We start from the raw sequence: 19,631 nt of genomic DNA, 5'->3' as shown, positions 1-19,631 counted from the left end.
TGCTCGTAGAAAAACCCACCGTATTATGTCCTTCGGAGGTAAAATATGAACCATCTGAAAACGAAAAGCATCAGTGCTACTCGAATTATACAACAATTGTGAAGTTGCACTGGCTTTTTTCTCGCTTCCTCAACTCAGAATCATGATTTTAAAATGTCTTACCATGGTAAAACTAATTGAGAAGTTGACGTAGTTTAAGTTTAAGTGCCCCATTTTCAAGACTTAAGCCATTGTAAGCTTAATTTCTGCACCGGACAAGTTTTTGTCAAGTGTTGTCTCTTTGGTCAGTGAGGCCTTAAGACTCTATCACACTGATTTGCTTGACAGTCCAAAACATATTTCACTCACCTGTTATGGTGTACGGGTAGTAGTTCCACGCTTTCTCTGTCACGTAGAAGATTTTGGGAACCACTGCTCGAGCCCAGCTGGGTAATTTACTGCAGAGAGACATTGAGAAAGAGGCACAGATAGAAGAGGAAGAAGACTGTGAGAACTAAGTACGGGGGGTGAAATTGCTTCCGTTGCTTATCGTGGCAATCAACAAAAAAACTGTGTTCACTTTGTGAAAGGAAATGTGCTCCGAGTATAGAAAAGGTCGTAAAAGGAGCTCTACCAAGAAGTTGAATTCAAGGACGCTGATACACAAGAGTGAACACATGAGGCTACTAAATTATGTATGTTGAGATTTTCTGAACCCACCAAGATCTACAACCAACATAAGGACACAAATCCTATGATCACATTATTTGATGTAGGAATATTACTTTTTTATGACATTTCAGGAACCTTCACATTTCCACAGTTATACAGGTACAAAACCTTCACAGCTGAGAGCGGCGGACAAGTGCAACCACAGCCTGATCTGTCCTCCTGAACCCTCAACAGCCTTTGTTCAAGGGCACTTCAGTAGCAGTACTGAGGGAGGAGTACGCTCACTTTGCCTTCCTTTTAGCTGTGATTCGTCTTTGTGTGATAGGATGAATTAATAATAACTAGTGCAGTGCCTGTAGGAAGTATTTATTCCTAAAGTGGGAGCTAAATAATAATTTTCAGGTATGGTAATGCATGATAAGGAACATAAAGGCTCACATATTACAAACACTGTGCAACCTCAATAGGCACGACGCAATTTGTTTTTATTTTTGATGAGCATTAATGTAGCTGTTTTGTGCCTAATGTGGTTGCACAGTGTTCATATAACGTTAGCCCTACGCTAATGCTAATTGTAGCCTCGCTAGCTTACCTTTGGAAATAGGTTCGCCAGGTTAGCCCAGCCTCTACACTCCCATCTCCCACCTCCAGACAGCGCAACTGCTGCTGATGAGCCACTGCCTGTCTGGTCACAACAGCTAGCTACGCTAATGCTAATTGAAAATTAAAAACATTGTGTTCTGCCTAATGAGGTTGCACAGTGTTTGTGTTATGTTAGCCCTACGCTAATGCTAATCGTAGCCTCGCTAGCTTACCTTTGGAAATAGGTTCGCCCAGTTAGCCACAAAATAGTAGCATGCTAATGCTAAATAGATATGTGCTCGCGTATTGGTGAATGGACACCGACTTTCGTCGTTTCAGTATAACACCATGTTCCGCGGTGAACCGTGTGAAAATATCTCACCCACGTGAGGACAGCCTCTTCACTCCCACCTCCCTGCTCCAGACAGCGCAGCTGCTGCTGATGAGCCGCTGCCTGCCTGGTGTAGTGTGATAAATCAGCAAAAGTGCAACATGATAAATCAGCAAAAATCAAAGGAAAATCAAGGATGCACACCATCAACCCATATCCAAATACTTAGGGCGAGCTAACTAACGGTCAGCGAGATATGCCTGTCACAGACACACACACACAGACAGACAGACATACAGACGCAACTTGCTTTATAGATAGATAATACAATCAAATCTGTAAACTAGAATCAAGCCAAGAACTAGAATAAGCCAAGACTGGATAGAGTCCATATTTCTGGGCAAAGAAAACAACAATTTACATTTACATCTCTGGCTCAGTAATGAGGCTCACTTGTTATTTTTGTTCTCTCATTTCTTTAATTTGTCATAGATAAATCAATTTGAGTGAGATTAAATGTTCTGGTTTCGTTGGTCTTCCGTGACAAGGAAAATTACATTTGGTGATGTCAGCATTTTGAGTTTTGGGAACGTTTTTTTTTGACATTTTATGGCCCAAACGACTAATCGATTAGTTGACTCTGTAAAAGCACGACTGCTTCATATTCTTTCATTTTGAAACCCGGTTAGGACTGACTGGGTCTGTATGGAGAACTTAGTGATGAACCGTGTCAAACAATGATGTGCACAGGCTTTTATGATGTGGCCTGCTTTCAAGCTCTTCTTCCCTTTGATTGACGTGGAAAACAGTTTCTTGGGGACAAAAATGGCGCCCACTGTATCGTGACGGCTGTGAATAAAAACAGTCTTTGACGGTCACATTGTGTGAATGTTGGCAGGCGCTTTCTCTCTCTCTCTCTCTCTCTCCAAAACACTGACACTGACTGACACTCCTACACCTCCATCTGTTGATTTCTCCCATTCCCTCCTTGTTCTTTTCAAAAAATCTTTGCCAAACGCTGCCGTGACGGAGCCCAAATTGCCAAGGCTGCAAGCACGGCGGGTGGCCCGCTCTGAGTTTTCACACCAAAGTCACTGTTTTGTATTTAGAAATAACTGAAAATAAATGAGTTTGATTGAGCATTTCCAAGGCAACTCTTACTTACAGTCATAAAAATGAGCCTTCTTTGCTCTGAAGGAAGGATATCGACTTGAACACGGGCGGGATCAATGTTCAGGTCAGATAGGTTCATGCCAAATGTGAGGTGCAGTGTGAGGCAGATGGTGAGGGTTAATGAGGCGGCTGAAGCGTGACACGAGTCCAGATTGACAGTGATCGATGAGAGCTAAATGTTTAGTTCTCACAGAGCCAGCGATGGGTGTCGAAGCGGAGTGCACGGCTGAGCAGTGCTTCGTTTGAAACTAAAAACAATGTAGATTAAAGCTCATATAGAGTGGTCCTGTTGCACATATATGTTAGTTATGGAGGTCTATTTACATACATTAAGTTGTTTTTATGGTCAAAAACTTCCTAGTTGCTGTAAACGAGCCGATAGAAATCCTCTTTTCTGACGCCGTTTCCCAGCCGCAAGATTTGAGACTCAACTCTCTCAACCCGGAAGTGACATATTCAGCACCCGCTCTCAGAAGCGCAGCTCCCCCCCCTGGAACGGTGGATGCACTGCTGCTCATTATCAAAACACTGTTTTAACAATGTTTAAAAATAGCTTCGTCAAGTCAGTCAGACCCAGAGTCAGAAGACACTGTCGCTCGTGAAACACCTCCACAACGGACGTTATTCTTCTTCTGCGGTTCAATGTACGCAACCGGATGTGCCCGGACTAGTGCCCGGAGCAGGACGATCGGCTGTTCCGGAGAACCGATGTTTACGTTTTTAGAGATCTCGCTGAGCCCGAGATTACAATAAAACACAGCGTTCTCAGCAGTGGCTGAACTGTTTGTTTCGAAACTTCAGGGCTTCATAAACAAGGTAATGACGCAGATACACACTAAAAAAAAAACAGCGTTAATTGGAACTTCCGGTCTAGTTCCGCTTTAAAAATAACATAGCAGGTGCAGTCTATAGATCATGATGACAGGACAAAATATCTAAACCTACTTATGAGTCGGTGTGCAGCAGAGACAGCCCAATGCTTCCTAACCCATTTTTTTTTTACCAACTAAACATTTTAACAGGTGTAAAAACTGCTACTCTGTGACCTTGAGGATGTTCATATGATGCTCTTTTAGTTTCTTTGTGATTACAGAACAGGCTAGAAAAAGAAAAAAAAAACTCAACCCCAACTTATCTCTGCTTGTTCCCTCTGGCGACTTTCTTCTTTCTCCACTGCAGAGCACAGCTGTGCTGACTCAACACAACTGGTTTCCCCAGCATCAGAGAACGCTGACACGGGTATTTTCTGCTCAAACAAATGTAACCTATAGCACCCACTCTTCTTCTCCTCTTCTCTCCCTTTCTCACCCCTTTCATTTATTTTTCCTCCCACTGTAAATCTTTACCTTTTTTATTGTCTTCACGTGCACTCTACCGAAATCTCTCTTTGTGTCACCAGGATGTAACAAAACGGTGTGTGTGGATGGGGTCTCTTACACACTCGCAGCTGCATGTGAACATACACACCCCTGGTGCATAAAGATGTTCACAGGGTGCAAGTGAGATGCATCGGGCATGGGGTGATATAACTGCGCTGGACAAAGTCAAGGAAGCCTGTGACAGCTTGAGCAGCGAGCGTGTATCTGTGTGTGTTTGTGTGAATCTTAATGGAGTGAATGTAGACCTGAACTAGTCAAAAATCCTGACCCATAATAAGCTTTGTATACCAGATCATTATAAGGATAAACTCAGACACAGACGGAGTCCAGAGACACTACACTCTTAGAAATAAAAGTGCTAAGTAGAACAATATGAGGTTCTTCGGCTTGTCCTCATAGGAGAACCCTTTTTGACTCCAGGTAGAACCTTTTTATAAAGGTTACACCTGGAACCCTTTTGGAGGTTTTCCACCAAGAACCCTTTTAAAACCCTGTATTCAGGAAATGGGTTTAAATGGTTCTTACTGAAACCATTAGTGTTACCAAGATCCCTTAAAAAACACTTTTTTCGGGAAAGGGTTTTTCAGAAGCAAATGGTTCCAGGTAGAACCTCAGCCCTTGTAGAAGGACCCTTTTGGAACCCTTATTTCTAAGAGTGCAAGTGACTCACAGAGTTATAATAATACAAATACTAATTAAATACTTTGTCAGAAGCAGTTGCTGGTCTTTGAAACAGGGGGAAATAATTTCAGGCCCAGTTATCTACACATACATTCTTGCGTAAATTTAGCAAAAATTGTAAAATAACGAGAACAAGGAAATGCAATAATTATGTAAAACTAAAATGTGGCAGAAAAGGCTCCGCTGTCATGTATGTTAATAAAAAAAAAACTGGTTCTGCCTTTCAGACACTTCCTCCAATCATCACGCAGAAGCCCAGCGTACGCGCCCCGCCCCACTGCTCCATTGACTCAGAAGAGAAGCTGAGCTTCCGTGGAAGTGATGCGTTTGCTGTGTTTGTCCAATCACTGTTGAGCTCGCCACAGTGAAAAGTGAAACCATAAATCACGCGAGACGATCAGTGATTGTAGTGGAAATTCTCTGCTGCTGGTGAAGAATGAAATAGAAAACTTCTGCCGGCCGACAAGGTTTTATTTTCTTTGCGTGAGCCCTCCACATTTATACCTGAGCAACTCCCCTTTTGCATTCCTCCAATAGACAAAGGAGTCTGCCTTTCCCGGCCATGTTTTCACACCTCTTTGTCTACTGTAGGTTATCGGGGAGCTGACTCCCAGCGGATGTTGTAGGAAGGTGCTAGTTCAGTCTAGACATACTAATTACACAATATGCAATACACAATACACACAAGGACCTGGTATTCTGTGTTAGGGAAAGGCTCTAGCGCTGAGACAAAGAAATTGAATTTACCATTACACGAGAAACAGCTGATTCTGGACAATCTACTGACACATTTAGTATTGAAATGTAAATACAACTCTGTACATATTTGACCAATCGTCCAAGAAAGAGGACACACACACTACAGTGTTAGTACATGTTGTACATCTTTCAGAGTCATCTTCCACTGACCTGTTGAGGTAGACTCGTTTCTCTGTGAACTGTCCTTGGCCGTGCGCCGGGTCTTCGAATGGTATGTTCTGGACGACCTCCACCCCTTCCCCTCGATCACTCTGCTCATGGCTGTGTTTACTGATCATGTACAGCTGTCCAATCCGGTACTGGAAGATAAAAAAAAAACATGCAGAAAGGATTAGTCACTGATGAGAATAGTCTGGGGGAAAAGTGGAAACCTTAAAAACAGCAGCACATAGTTTATCAGCCAGAGGACATTTAGAAGTGTTCACAGGCGGAAATAGTCACGAGTGAAGGATCAACAGGAGTTCATCATCATCATCAGCGGACGATCAAGATCATGTGGTATGATTGTTACTCGAATAAATGGACCCAGATTGACTTTGAACCACAGTGTTTGCAGATAAATATCTCGAAAAAAACAAATTGACATAATGTGTGTACATAATACACAGGGGTTTTTTTTTTTTTTTTCCTAGTGAGAGGATTGGAATGAGGAGGACTGAGTCAAATGGGTGAAATCTTGCTGTTAAATAGTGGTGGGAGGCTTGAATACAACACAAAACCAGTGTCAAAAAAACAGTCAGAAGTATTTATTTAAACAAAATGTTCAAGAATGACTAGATAAAAATATGAAAAGTATAGTTAGAGTTTCAATAGTTTCTTGTATGTGTTTACGTATTACATTCTGCAATTTCAGCAATTATCATGTATATATATATATATATGTATGTATGTATGTATGTATGTACATATGTATATATATATATATGTATATATATATACATATATACATGTATGTATTTATATGTATGTGTATATATATATATGTATGTATATATATTTATATATGTGTGTATATATATATACATATACATATATATATATGTATGTATGTATATATATGTACATATATATATGTATATATACGTCATGAGTTGAAAAAGCATAATGAATGAGTTTGCCCGAGGAATGTCTGTCTTGTCTGCCTGTATCCGAGTCAGGGCTCATGTTTTATTTATTTACTGCCTTTTTTTGTTCCAAGCCCCGAGTTGAGAAAAAGGTCAGAAAACAAAGTAAAAGTCGTGGATAATTCCGCTGCACTAATGTAATCTTCAACAAAAGGGCAGACTTACAGCTTTGTTTTCAGGAAAGCTTCTTCCTGTTTTAATGTTAATTATGACCCAGGGACATAATTTTGTTCATTTACTGTTTCAAAGTTGCTGTTCATGACAAAAACATACAGAAATGGAAAATGTGGAAATAAAATAACTATTTCAAAGAGAAATAAAAGGAGCCGACTGTGAGTCAGAAGCACTGTGGGAGGGCAACATCAGTGTGGATGTTTCTCAACAGGTAGTAATAATAGAGTGAAGGGATGAGTGAAAATAAGGTGTATATATGTGAATCCACTCTTTTCCGTTTCCTGCACATTCCACACACTCTCAGCGACCTTTACCTGTCACAGCTGTTGTGCTGAGCTGTGAAATGCTGTCGGGTAATAATGTTCTCACCCAAAAACCACAGCTCACAGGGAGGCTGAAAAAAACGATTGTCAGGACCACGGCTGTCATTGCAAATCACTGATGAATAAATAAATGGAACAATTATGTAAAGGCCTGGACATGTAGGCCAGGGCCTGGTGGGATTACGTGGGCAGCTACAACGAATTCTATTATTTTAACCCTTGGGACATGTGGAGCTTCCATAAAAACCATAATAACGTCTGATGTTTTCATGATGCTCAACAGAATAAACATCTAAAAACAGGCACAAACAAACAAACGTTTGTCAAAATGTGCAGATTTGATCCGGAATCTTTGCATGTTATAAAATAAATGATGTGTTCATTCATTTTGTGATATTTGGAAGCACATGGAAGAAAATATTTTTTTTTTTGGAAAACATGGTATTTAAAACAATTTCTTCCTAATTATTTACTACTAAGGTAAAATCTCCAAATATCAAATATGTGGGTTTGTTTGACAATATCACCACAGTTATGTATTTTTAATATATTGCAGGTCATAGGTCTGGTGGTTTAAATTAAGGGAAGACTGTGTTTTGTTCTTGTTCTTTTATTTCCTTCGAGATCAATAAAGTATCTATCTATCTATCTATCTATCTATCTATCTATCTATCTATCTATCTATCTATCTATCTATCTATCTATCTATCTATCTATCTATCTATCTATCTATCTATCTATCTATCTATCTATCTACCTTGTTAAAATGTAAATCCAACAGTTAATCATGGGACATATATACTCAACAATGGGAGGGAAAGTATTAGAAAATGTTGTTATTATCCTAGATTGCCTTGACACAATGGTCTCCTATATTTTGGACAAACAAAAGGAGTTTTTTTCCCACAAAGGATTGAAAAAAAAAAAAAAAATGGCTAAATTAAAATAGTAAAACATTGCAAGTCAATTTAATTTCCCTCTGCGACACCCTGACGTCTTCTGACCGACTGATAGACAGCGCCAATTGCAGCGGATCAATTTAGAGTAAACAGGAAACACGACGGTATATATTTAAATACTTTAGGATCACGAGGTCTTGGGAAACCCTGGGATAATGTACATGACATGTACAGGCAGTTAAATATCGTCAACTTGTCTAGTGTGGGTTGGAAGTAAAAGTAAAAGCTGGAGAACGAGCAAACTCCACACACAAAATGCTCAAACTCAAGAACTTCCACTCAGGGCCTGCATCTTCAAATCTAAACAATGATAGATTAGACCACATTTGCTGTGTTTTTATCATGGCAAGGTTCAGTCTGGTATAGTACGGTTAGTGCGTTTTGACTGAGAACAGTACCTTTTTTACTTGGTAGGCGCCATGTGGGCTGTGCCCCAATGCCTGCGTTATAGTGTGATGTCATACCGTTGCGACGACAACGACAGACAACAACACAACGGACAACGACGGAGTTTGCGTCTGCTCGGTTTTGTGGCCGTTCGTATTAGAATAGAATCGGTGGCGTTCATCTCGACTTCCATTGCTTCTATATTTACACCGATTTGCAAGGAAATGTCGTTTTTCTTCTGTCGCCCAATCGGCTGACTGCCGTGGATGGACCTGACCATATCGGACCATTTTTTTACGCTGTACCCCAGGGGAAGGGTGCCAAAGAATGGAATGGCTGTGACTGGTTATTTTTGGTAGTATTCCCAATGGAAACAAAGAAAAAACATACCATACTGTGACAAAACGGATCCGTTCCACTTGGTGGAAACACTGCTTTTGAGGGATTATCTAAGGATATTCCCATACATGTATTATGTCACCCACAATTATTAAGACTGATTGCAGATAATGATTTGCCTTTTTTTTTTTATTTTAAAATGTGTGTGTCGCTTCTTCTCTCCGTCTGTCATAGCCACACTGGCTACAAACAACATCATTTGGTCTTTGCAAACCTGAAATCACACCTGTGCTTATTTGCAAATAAAGTAGATATGTGAGATCTCACTGAGCTATAATGTCAGGCAGGTGATTCGAAAGGATACAAGAGAACTAGAGATGATTTTTTAGGAGTCCACACGGGGTGGCCGAGAGGCAATATGTGATGACAGGCTTTTCCTTTTACAGTCACTTCCTCATAAATAAGCTGCGGTCATATTTATCAGACCGCAGATATCAAGGATAAGCGTTCGCGATGAGCAGCAGGCTTCTTATAAAGGCCACTGTGATCATTTGAAGTGCTGGAGCACCACAATGAATGTGCTTGACCATGAAAAGCCCAAAAACACACCGTTCCATGTAAGGGAAGGTCTGCACAGCGACAAATAAGAGCTTGTCCTCCTGACTCATTTACTTATGCCCTATTATTTCCCTCCCCCGTTGAAACAAAACAGGCAATCACTTCAGAAAATACAGCAGCACTGAAGAGAAATACTTCATCCGTCTCTTGTCTGAAATCTCAACAGCGTGTTCGATGATTTAGCTTTCATGACTCGGCAGGATGCAGAGGCACAATAAGTAGCCTCGTGTTTATTTGATTTGTCTGATTACAAGGCCCTTCGGTTCGCTGTCCATCATTAATCAATTCAAATAATAATACAATGTGTTGTCATCGGTGCTGCTCACGACAAGGAGTCTGGTCCTGATTGTTAAAAACAGAATGAGTCAAAAGGAAATCGCAACCTATGTCCACCTAACCAACCTATGAAGAGTCTCTCCATCCACAACCAGGTCCTGAACCTCCCGCCTTTTTCAATCAGTTTTACAGGCTTTTTGCCCAAAGTAAAATTTTCCCTATCCTTCAAAAAATGGAAGAACCTCAGAGTCACAGAGGAAGGACCTCTGAAGCCTTTGTGTGATCCGTGAAAACCTGTCCACCTGAGGGATGCCCCTATTCATGAGAAAGTGCACATTTTGCGAGTTTTGATCATTGGCATTTAGGGCCTAATCATACTTTCCTTGTTATTTCTCCACAGAGAGTCACTATTCACATTTCAACTTGTGTGAACAAGGCTGCCCGTATTGGGACAGCCATCCCAGCTCCACCGGGAGGGCTTTTCCCCATGAGTCACCACTCTTTCCATGGGCTCGTCTTTTGGCCTTCCATGAATGTAAGGCCATTTGACGCGGAGTGTCATACAAATGTGTGTCTTCCATTGGTGCTGCAAAGTTACAACAATTCAGAAATGCGCGCCCTAGCACCCCGACACCATTTGGAGCTGAAGCACCCGGTCCGACACAGGATATGACGTGATATTTTCCACGCACCCGGCACACTACGGCGAACATAAACCGCTCGCTTAAAGCTTCATCACTCAATTGAGTACGTGGTCTGTCTGGAGTCCCTTTCTGCAGCGTTTCTGTATAGTTGATAATGCTAGAGCACCATCATCAAGAAAAGTGGAATAGGGAAGGAGAGGACGGGAGCACTAAACATCCTATTATGGTCAGGAAAGACCAAATACTGTTGTCGTAGGGGGGGGGGAGAAGGTCGGAGAATGACGGAGAAGGAACAGTTGAGGGAGTGAAATAAGGAAAAGAAGATGAAGAAAAGAAGGGGTGAAGGAAATCTGGATATAGGAAAGGAGCAGGAAAAGGAGGGGCAGAGGAGTAACTGTTTGATTCTCCACCTATGTTGAATTTAACCTTTTTTTTCACGGTTCACAAAGGATATCTAAATTTCAGATACAAAGATAGAGACCTAACTGGGACACTTTGACATTTGCTTAATACTATATAATAGGAGGAGGGCAAGTCACAGCCAACAGAGAGACAGTCAACAACTCAAGTTAATGACATTACAATGTACAGTAATATGCATTTACATGGTATAAATATGGGTAATGTAATCAAGTTTGCATTAATTATAGTGCAAACTCGATAATTCACCATAAGGTTTTTACCTGACAAGGACAATGAATGAATGAATGAATGGATAAATAAATGACTGCTATTTCACATGTATAAATATAGTCCAGTAATCAATAACAGATTAGATGTTGAAAATGACTGCACACAACAGTCCTCAACATCAGCCAAACGCTGCCGTAAAGAACAAAAGTACCAGTGAGGACATAATTGACCTGCAGTCAAACAGCAGCCAGGTCAGCACACCTCGATATTTGAATGTCAATGGGAAGTAATAGCTCCACTAATAGCTCCGCTAATCACCGTGTTCCACTTGTCGAGGGCCACATTAATGCCCTTCAGGGAGCACCGGTCCAACAGAAAGCCATTTTGTGCATGGCAGATAAGCTACTGAAATAGGCCTGTCACTTTTTCCAAAAAAAAAAACAAGTTAGAATGATGATCTGTAAATCATTGCAATATATTTGAACCCCCTGCAGGGATTTAAATTATATGAAAGGTCACATAGAGTGGTCCTGTTGCACATACATGTTAGTTATGGAGGTCTACTTACATACATTAACTTGTTTTTATGGTCAAAAACCTCCTAGTTGCTGGAAACGAGCCGATAGAAATCCTCTTTTCTGACTGTGTTTCCCAGCCGCGAGATTTGAGACTCAACTCTCTGAACCCGGAAGTGACATATCAGCACACCCGCTCCCAGAAGCGCAGCTCCCCCCTCTGGAACGGTGGATGCACTGCTACTCATTATCAAAACATTGTTTTAACAATGTTTAAAAACAGTTTCTTCACGACTCCCCGCCGCAGTCCCTTTTATGACTTTGACCCGGAGTCAGACCCAGAGTCAGAAGACACTGTCGCTTGTGAAACACCTCCACAACGGACGTTGTTCTTCTTCTGCGGTTCAATGTACGCAACCGGATGTGCCCGGACTTGTGCCCGGACTAGTGCCCGGACTAGTGCCCGGAGCAAGTCGATCGGCTGTTCTGAAGAACCGATGTTTACGTTACTATAACGGGATTTTCAGAGATCTCGCTGAGACCGAGATTACAATAAAACACGGCGTTCTCAGCAGTGGCTGAACTGTTTGTTTCGAACCTTCAGGGCTTCTTAAACAAGGTAATGACGCAGATACACACTAAAAAACAGCGTTAATTGGAACTTCCGCTCTAGTTCCGCTTTAAACTTTTAAGAAAAAATCTACTGAAACATTGCAACTTCAGTGGGAAAGAGCAGGCAGAGCTTCTGTGTACATTTTCTTGGTGTGACAGAGTGGAATAGCACCAAGGATCACACTGAAAGCATAGAAAACAATCCGAGACTCACAGCTTGTCTAATTGAGCTCAGTGTGCTTTTCTTGTTTACCGAGTGTTATGAGCTTGTGAGGGAGACGCATACATGGTGTTATCACACGCGGAGGACCAGTGCCAACACAAGCTAAAAGGTGGGTTATGGGCGCCTGGGGCAGCCCACGCACAGCATCATTTCAAGAAATGTCTTCAGAAGAAGAAGAAGAGTCAGATGACATAGAGAGAGGGGACTGACATCCAAAAAATCCGTTCGAAAAGCATGTCTGATGTTTGTGCAGATCTGTAAGAAACAAGCATGTTCTCTTCGGTCTGTACACTCTTAGAAATAAGTGTTCTTCTACAAGGGCTGAGGTTCTACCTGGAACCATTTTGCTTCTGAGGGTTCTTGGTAACACTAATGGTTCCAGTAAGAACCATTGTGATCCAGAGAATCCTTTCCTTTCCCCTTTCCTGAATAAAGGGTTTTAAAAGGGTTCTTGGTAACACTAAAGGGTTCTCCTATGAGGACAAGCCGAAGAACCTTATATGGTTCTACAAAGCACTTTTATTTCTAAGAGTGTAGAGTAAGATGTGTGTATAGATCACGGCAATTATGAATCTAAAATGATTCTGTATTGTATACACGAAAAGGGTGGCGTTTTTTCAAGAAAAGTTACCTCTGGAACCCGTTTTTAATGTTTTAGCACTCCCAAAATGCTGGTTCCGTGAGGACAAAAAGTAGAACCGGTACCAAACTTAAGCAGATTCTCTTGACCTTGTGCATAACCTAACTCCCTATTTCACGGGTGGCATCATTGCAGTGCCACATCAAACCACTGAGATAAGGTGCTTTCACATGTTCCATAAGCCCACAGACACATTAAAGGTGCATTATGTAATAAATCTAAAGCAACTGGGCATAAAATCCTCCTAATATGTCACAGAGACTCAGGAATAATGTTCATATATCAAACTGAACTCACCAACAACAACAGTACAGCCAAAATATTTTGCAGACTGCAAATCAAGTTTGTTTTGAAATCATGTTTTGGCATGTGGCGCCACCTACCGCGGTCTACCAATCATTGCAGTCAGTAGAGTCTCAGCTGCCGAGCAACCACGGGTTGCCAGTTACGTCGGAAATAAACGAAACCTAAAAGGTTCCCTCAATATTTTGAATTTGAATGTAGTAACCGTTTTTGGCCACATTCTTACATATGGCACATTTAACCACGGGAGATGTACTGTACGTGAAAACGCAAAGGGCTGAAATGAGTTGAACCAGACATAAAACAGACCTTTGACTGTCACCGAGTTGCCAGTGCAATGGAGCCAAAGTGGCGCGACAGCCAGGAATGTGTCTCCGGTATGGTCTACCCAGGTGCCACCTAAACTAAACAAAGGACTTTTCATTTGGTGACAAGTGTGACTGTAAGACCCTGTTGTTCAGACCTGGTATTCACATCCATCCGGAGTGATCCAAACCATCTGGACACTCAAGACTTGCTTTATTTTGTCCTTGTGAAAAAGACACGATGTCAGTGTCTGCATGTTAGGCCAGGTGTTGACGGTTGTCCTCGGCACTGTCCCTTTGTGATCAAATCACTCAGGACAGATGTTGATATATTTGAACAGGGCCAAAAAGAAAGAGATCCTCATTGTCAACGGTTCCTGTATTAGAAAATAATGAATTATAAGCAAATGGGAACAATCTGATACTTCATTACAAATACTTTCAAACTGACCCACAGCCAGGAGGGATGTCAACATTAAGGTTGGTGATGAATTCTGACTTTAAAATAAGAATTTTGATTCTGATTTGCAAATATGTAAATTAAAGGAAAAGGGCACCACAATCCCAAGACACATTGTCTTCATTAATTTAGCATTTATGCATTTCATGGTCCAAAAACTAAACAATTCCTGATAATGCATCGCATATATGAAATAAAAATGCATTGTTACTGTTGACCGATTACACAACACCGCAGTCTTTCAATACATCCGTCTCTTACACACATGCACACTTAAGTGTATAAATAAACAATCACAAATGTGCTGAGCTCATCACTTTGCAATTTCATTACCTCTGATGGCAAAGGTGCAAACACACACACACACACACACACACACACACACACATTTAATCAACTGGGTAGCAGCATTCAGGGCACTTGGGCTGCTCTCTCTAGATAAGACTATCCTTCAGCCGTAGGCCTGACAGTCAATAGGTAGAGCACGAGTGTAATTAGTGTGTGTGTGTGAGAGAGAGACAGCAAATGAAGAAGACTGGAAAAGAGAAAGATCGTGATTAAGTTGGTCGAGACAAAAAAAGACAGAGGCAAGTTGTCGCGGCTTCCTCTGAGCCCTCGATTTAACTGAGCACCATAAACACAATTAATCAGTTTGCAGGGTGGAGAAAGCACGGCAGACACATCTCACATTTGATCCTTCCTACTGCTCTCTTTGCCATGGGCACTCAAACGGGGGGGTGGGGGGTGGGTGGTGGTTGTGTATTCCTTTAGAGTCCAAGAAAAGGTATTTTCATACCACAATCATGCAGGTTGAATTGGAAAAATAATACAAATGTCAGCTGTAAGCTAAAAAAGACGGGGGAGCTGTGAAAATGATTATATCGGCTATTTTACTTTGTGTCTCCGATTTAAACATCCATCCACTTTGTTCTCCACATGAGGGTCGCGGGGACCACCGTGCCAATCTCAGCGGGGCATACGCTCTTAGAAATAAGGGTTCCAAAAATGGTTCTTCTACAAGGGCTGAGGTTCTACCTGAAACCATTTGCTTCCAGAAGAAAGGGTTTTTCAAGGGTTCTTGGTAACACGAATGGTTCCAGTAAGAACCATTTTGATCCAGAGAACCCTTTAAAACCCCTTTCCTGAATAAAGGATTTTAAAAGGGTTCTTGGTGGAAGCCTCCAAAAGGGTTCAAGGTGGAACCTTTATAAAAAGGTTCTACCTGGAGCCAAAAAAGGGTTCTCCTGTGAGGACAAGCCGAAGAACCTTATATGGTTCTACTTAGCACTTTTATTTCTAAGAGTGCAGGACAATAGGCGTGGTAACACCCTGGACAGGTCACCAGTCCATCACAGGGCCACAGAGAGACAACCACCCACTCTCAAACTTGAACCTATGGTCAATTGAGAGTGTTTTGCGATTTAAAATCCAAATTCCTCTCGTTTGAGCCAATCCAAGACACAAATCGTTATCTTTTTAATTTACATCAGATACATCCATCCATCCATCCATCCATTATCTACCGCTTTATCCTCCACTGGAGGGTCGCTGGGTGGTACCCTGCCTATCTCAGCTGACATGGGACGATAGGCAGGGTACACCCCAGTCCATCGCACGGCCACACATTATAGAGACAAACAACCATTCACTCACACTCTTACACCTACGGTCAATTTAGAGTGACCAATTCACCTAATCCCCATATTGCATGTTTTTGGACTGTGGGAGGAAGCCGGAGGACCCGAAGAAAACCCACGCGCACACGGGAAGAACATGCAAACTCCATGCAGAAAGGCCCTTGTTCCTCAGTTACTTCAGATACATATTATCCCAAAAAATGGCAGTATAGGAAAGTAGATAAGTCAAATCTGACAATATCGATGACTCGTCAATGTCAATGAAAACACGTACAACTACCTTTCAAGGGCCAAACGTCCAGTGGAATATTTCATTTTAATGGGAATTGCATTTTTACAAAATAGATTTCAGTTGTTGTATATATTGATTCTGATGCCAGTTGCCTTGACCTTTGAGTGAAACCAAATGTGCAGAGGTGTCCGCCTGCGATTCAACCCTGATACCTGTCAGCTCCAAGTTCCTGCTAATGTGAGATAAAGTGCTGGCCAGCTGAGGCATACGCCAGGGACACACGCCTCACCTCAGACACAACTATTAATCATCCCTTACTATCATTATTCATCATATCATCACACATGTAGACAGGCCTGGGCAAACACAGATGATGCACAGGACACATTTGCACCTATAAATCCAATAGCACTGGCAGACAGATGGCTATTTTCCTGAGGCTGAGATGTTAGTCATCGAAACATGAGGAAGAACCAGGAAGGTGTTGGAAAATCCTTGACTTTAAGGTTAAGTATAAGCTATAAAATTAGCTTATAATAATATATTTCCAACAAATTCACGTGCACAGGTGTATGGTCACAGTGAAAAAAAGAAAGTGATCTATTACTGGATGCTGTACCAGGAACAGTGGCGGAAACACAGAAGATGTGCCACACAACTTGGCTGGAATTTCCACATCAAAAAAACGTCCATGGACACCAAATTCAAATACTGGCTGAACGAGAATAGTGTTACACCTGTCTGGATGTAGAAAAGCTCCGACAGCAGGGGAAAAAAAAAGTGGGAGTCAAACCCAAATCGTCAACCAAGATGGACTTAAACCCAGTTTGCTGTTGGCAACTGAATGAAGGTCACGGTCATGTTCTGTGAATCGCAGATTGCAGCTCACAGCTGCCACAGCTAGTGTGACAAGAGACAGTAACATGCCAATGAGGTGTGTGTGGGATAGCTGTGCAAACCTGTGTGTGTGTGTTTGTGTGTGTGTGTGTGTTTGGGGGAGAGGGATGGAGCATATGCTCAGTATTCTGTGTGTCTTTGTCTTTGTCTTGTCAAAGTCAGCAGATGTACATGTTGTCGAGGGGGCGTGTAGTTACTTAATGAGTGATATGGCGTATTGTATAATGTTCTCACACACACACACCATTTTTACTCATCTACCGCACACAATTTTGCACATTTTCTGTCATTCTCACAGCCCCGACTGGTGATTAAATTGACTGCATTCATTGACCAGTAACAGACTGCATTTTTAGAGCAGCACACATCTGCCGGGAGACCGAGCTGAATGTGAGAAGGCATTTGAGAGAAACACACGAATGGAGGTAAACAGTCGCTCAAAGCAGACTAATTAGCAGCCCGATGCCAAACTTTGACACATTTAGGAGATTTGAAATGCCATTTCTTAACACTTGGGATGTTCTGAATTCAAAAAAATCCAATGTGGAGCTTCTTCCACACAGTTTAATTTTAAAGGACTCATATTATACCCTATTTCTACAAGTTAACCTAGTTCCCTGGTGTCCTGATGAACATGTCTGTGACATGCCAAATCACCCTGCCAAAACAGCCCTGTTTAGGACGCTCGGTTTAACAGCATCTCTTTAGGTCCACCTTAAAAACACATCAGCCACAGAGGCTACTGGGAGCTAGAAGCAGTTAGCATTTGGAAAAGTGATCATTTGCAGGCTCTAGCAGGCACATTGCACGTCATATATAACATGTATCCAATGGACAGATAAATCCTCTGAGGCTGGAAGTTTGTGTAGAACTCTGTGCTGCACTGTGGAGCGAAGAATAGAACTTTTCGCAGACTTCATGGACTTCCGGTTTTCGGATGCCGTTGCCCTCGCCAGCACATTTGCGTGTTTTACGGACAAGGTGGAGAGAGTTTCACGAGCGACAGTGTCTTCTGACTCTGGGTCCGACTCCGGGTCAAAGGTGTAAAAGGGACTGTTTTTAAACATTGTTAAAACAATGTTTTGATAATGAGTAGCAGTGCATCCACCGTTCCAGAGGGGGGAGCTGCACTTCTGAGAGCGGGTGTGCTGATTATGTCACGTCCGGGTACTGGCCAATCACAAGACAGTTGGGAAAGCTCACGCTGGCTGGCCAATCAAAACCCAGTCTGTCTTCTGGGTGTGAGATTCAGTCTGATGAGAGCTTCAGTGAGGAGAGATTTCTATCGGCTCGTTTACAGCAACTAGGAGGTTTTTGACCATAAAAACAAGTTAATGTATGTAAATAGACCTCCATAACTCACATATATGTGTAACAGGACCACTCTATGTGAGCTTTAACATGTACAGTGGGTCGTTCGACAGGCTTCAAACTCTGAAGGTGTCACCTGCCGACTTACTATCAGTGCAGCATTAGTTTAAACATTATGTAAGTTGAAATGGGTTTCCTCTGCAAATAAATGCATACAGAATAGATACAAAACAACAAAGCAATGGAGCACCAAAAGATGTGATATACAAGCAGATACTGGTCATGAGTGAACACTGAATTCCACTGAAGAGCCATAAAATGGCCGCCTTCGGTGTCCTGCAAGCACTTAGGTATAGCTCGTCTGACGAAGGCCTTGAGATGCTTTTACACCAAGCACCACATTCTGCTCACTTCTCTTCACTTCTGTCAGTCTCTCAGTCCCATTCTCTAAAACGGTCCTTCTACTTTCCTCCCTCACCCATCGTGTAATTTTCCTCTACAGCCATTTTCTTCTGAGTTCTGACTTTCAATCTATTTTTCACTGCCAAACTGTTATCTTTAGCCATTCTTTCTGGGGGCTTTTTTTTTTTTCTTCTCTAATATCACTGTGACGTTGGAGGAGCATATTCCCTGAATCTGCGATCATGTCATCATGTTTGGGCTACAAGGGATGTAAAACTTTAAATGTACAGTGGGGTACAATTAACCTGAATATAATGTCCTTTCCAAGTGTGTTGGCAAATCTACGTAGTCTGCGGCCTATATAAAGATGCGGCTAATCTATATTTTTTTGATTTTTTAGAATTTTACAAGCTAACGGCCTCCAGGGGGCAGTCTAGCAGGAAGCGCAAGAGCAAGACAGACAGGTGGAAGAGATATTGCGCCGAAGAGAACGCATTTCGTGGATTTAAAGTGGCACTCCGAGTTGAGTGGGAAGCTTGAGTCGAGTTCGAGTCCCGACACTGAAGAAGACGACTTCAGTGGTTTTATTGTGCTACTGCCATGTTACAGGCACTTTGTGGGAAAATGCATTTATTTATTTATTTAGACATATTAACGTGGATACCTGCTGCTTATAGACAAGTGCGGCTTATATTATGTACACATTTTGTTTTTCTTTCAAAATTTAGTTGGTCCGGCTTATATTCAGGTCCGGAAAAATGATGGTATATGCAAATGTGCGGTCACTTCAACTATTTCCTCGAAGCTATCTCACTTCTTGGTTAACACACACACATGCAGCATTGGTGCACAAGAGGCACAGAGGCTACAGCAGACAGGAAACAAAGACAATGTGCAGTGACAGAGACCGAAGGCCGTGGACTACTTTAACATTGGCTTCCGAGAGCTGCATTTAGTGTCTTCCTCCACTCCACCAACCCCCCTTTTCCTCCTATTGAATAACTCACTGACCATTCTTCTTGTAAACACCTCCCTCCAACTTCATTAACTTTGGGACCAAT

The 19,631-nt window shown here is 41.9% G+C and overlaps 1 protein-coding gene across 1 annotated transcript in view; it reads right to left on the bottom strand.

The window, feature by feature from the left end:
• The window catches only part of LOC310941243 (cytoplasmic phosphatidylinositol transfer protein 1-like), a gene marked incomplete at its 3' end in the record, with an annotated part of 75,390 nt that overhangs the window by 11,384 nt on the left and 44,375 nt on the right, over window positions 1-19,631 (bottom strand). The window contains exons 2-3 of the mRNA XM_083906377.1: window positions 5,707-5,855; window positions 349-437 (exon numbers count right to left, since the gene is read on the bottom strand). Of these exons, the coding sequence (XP_083762503.1) occupies window positions 349-437; window positions 5,707-5,855 (238 nt within the window). The remainder of the gene's footprint in view (window positions 1-348; window positions 438-5,706; window positions 5,856-19,631) is intronic.

This window comes from Microchirus variegatus (assembly GCF_963457635.1).
Source record: "Microchirus variegatus genome assembly, chromosome: 19".
NCBI lineage: Eukaryota > Metazoa > Chordata > Actinopteri > Pleuronectiformes > Soleidae > Microchirus > Microchirus variegatus.
This window is presented reverse-complemented; position numbering and strand designations above follow the sequence as displayed.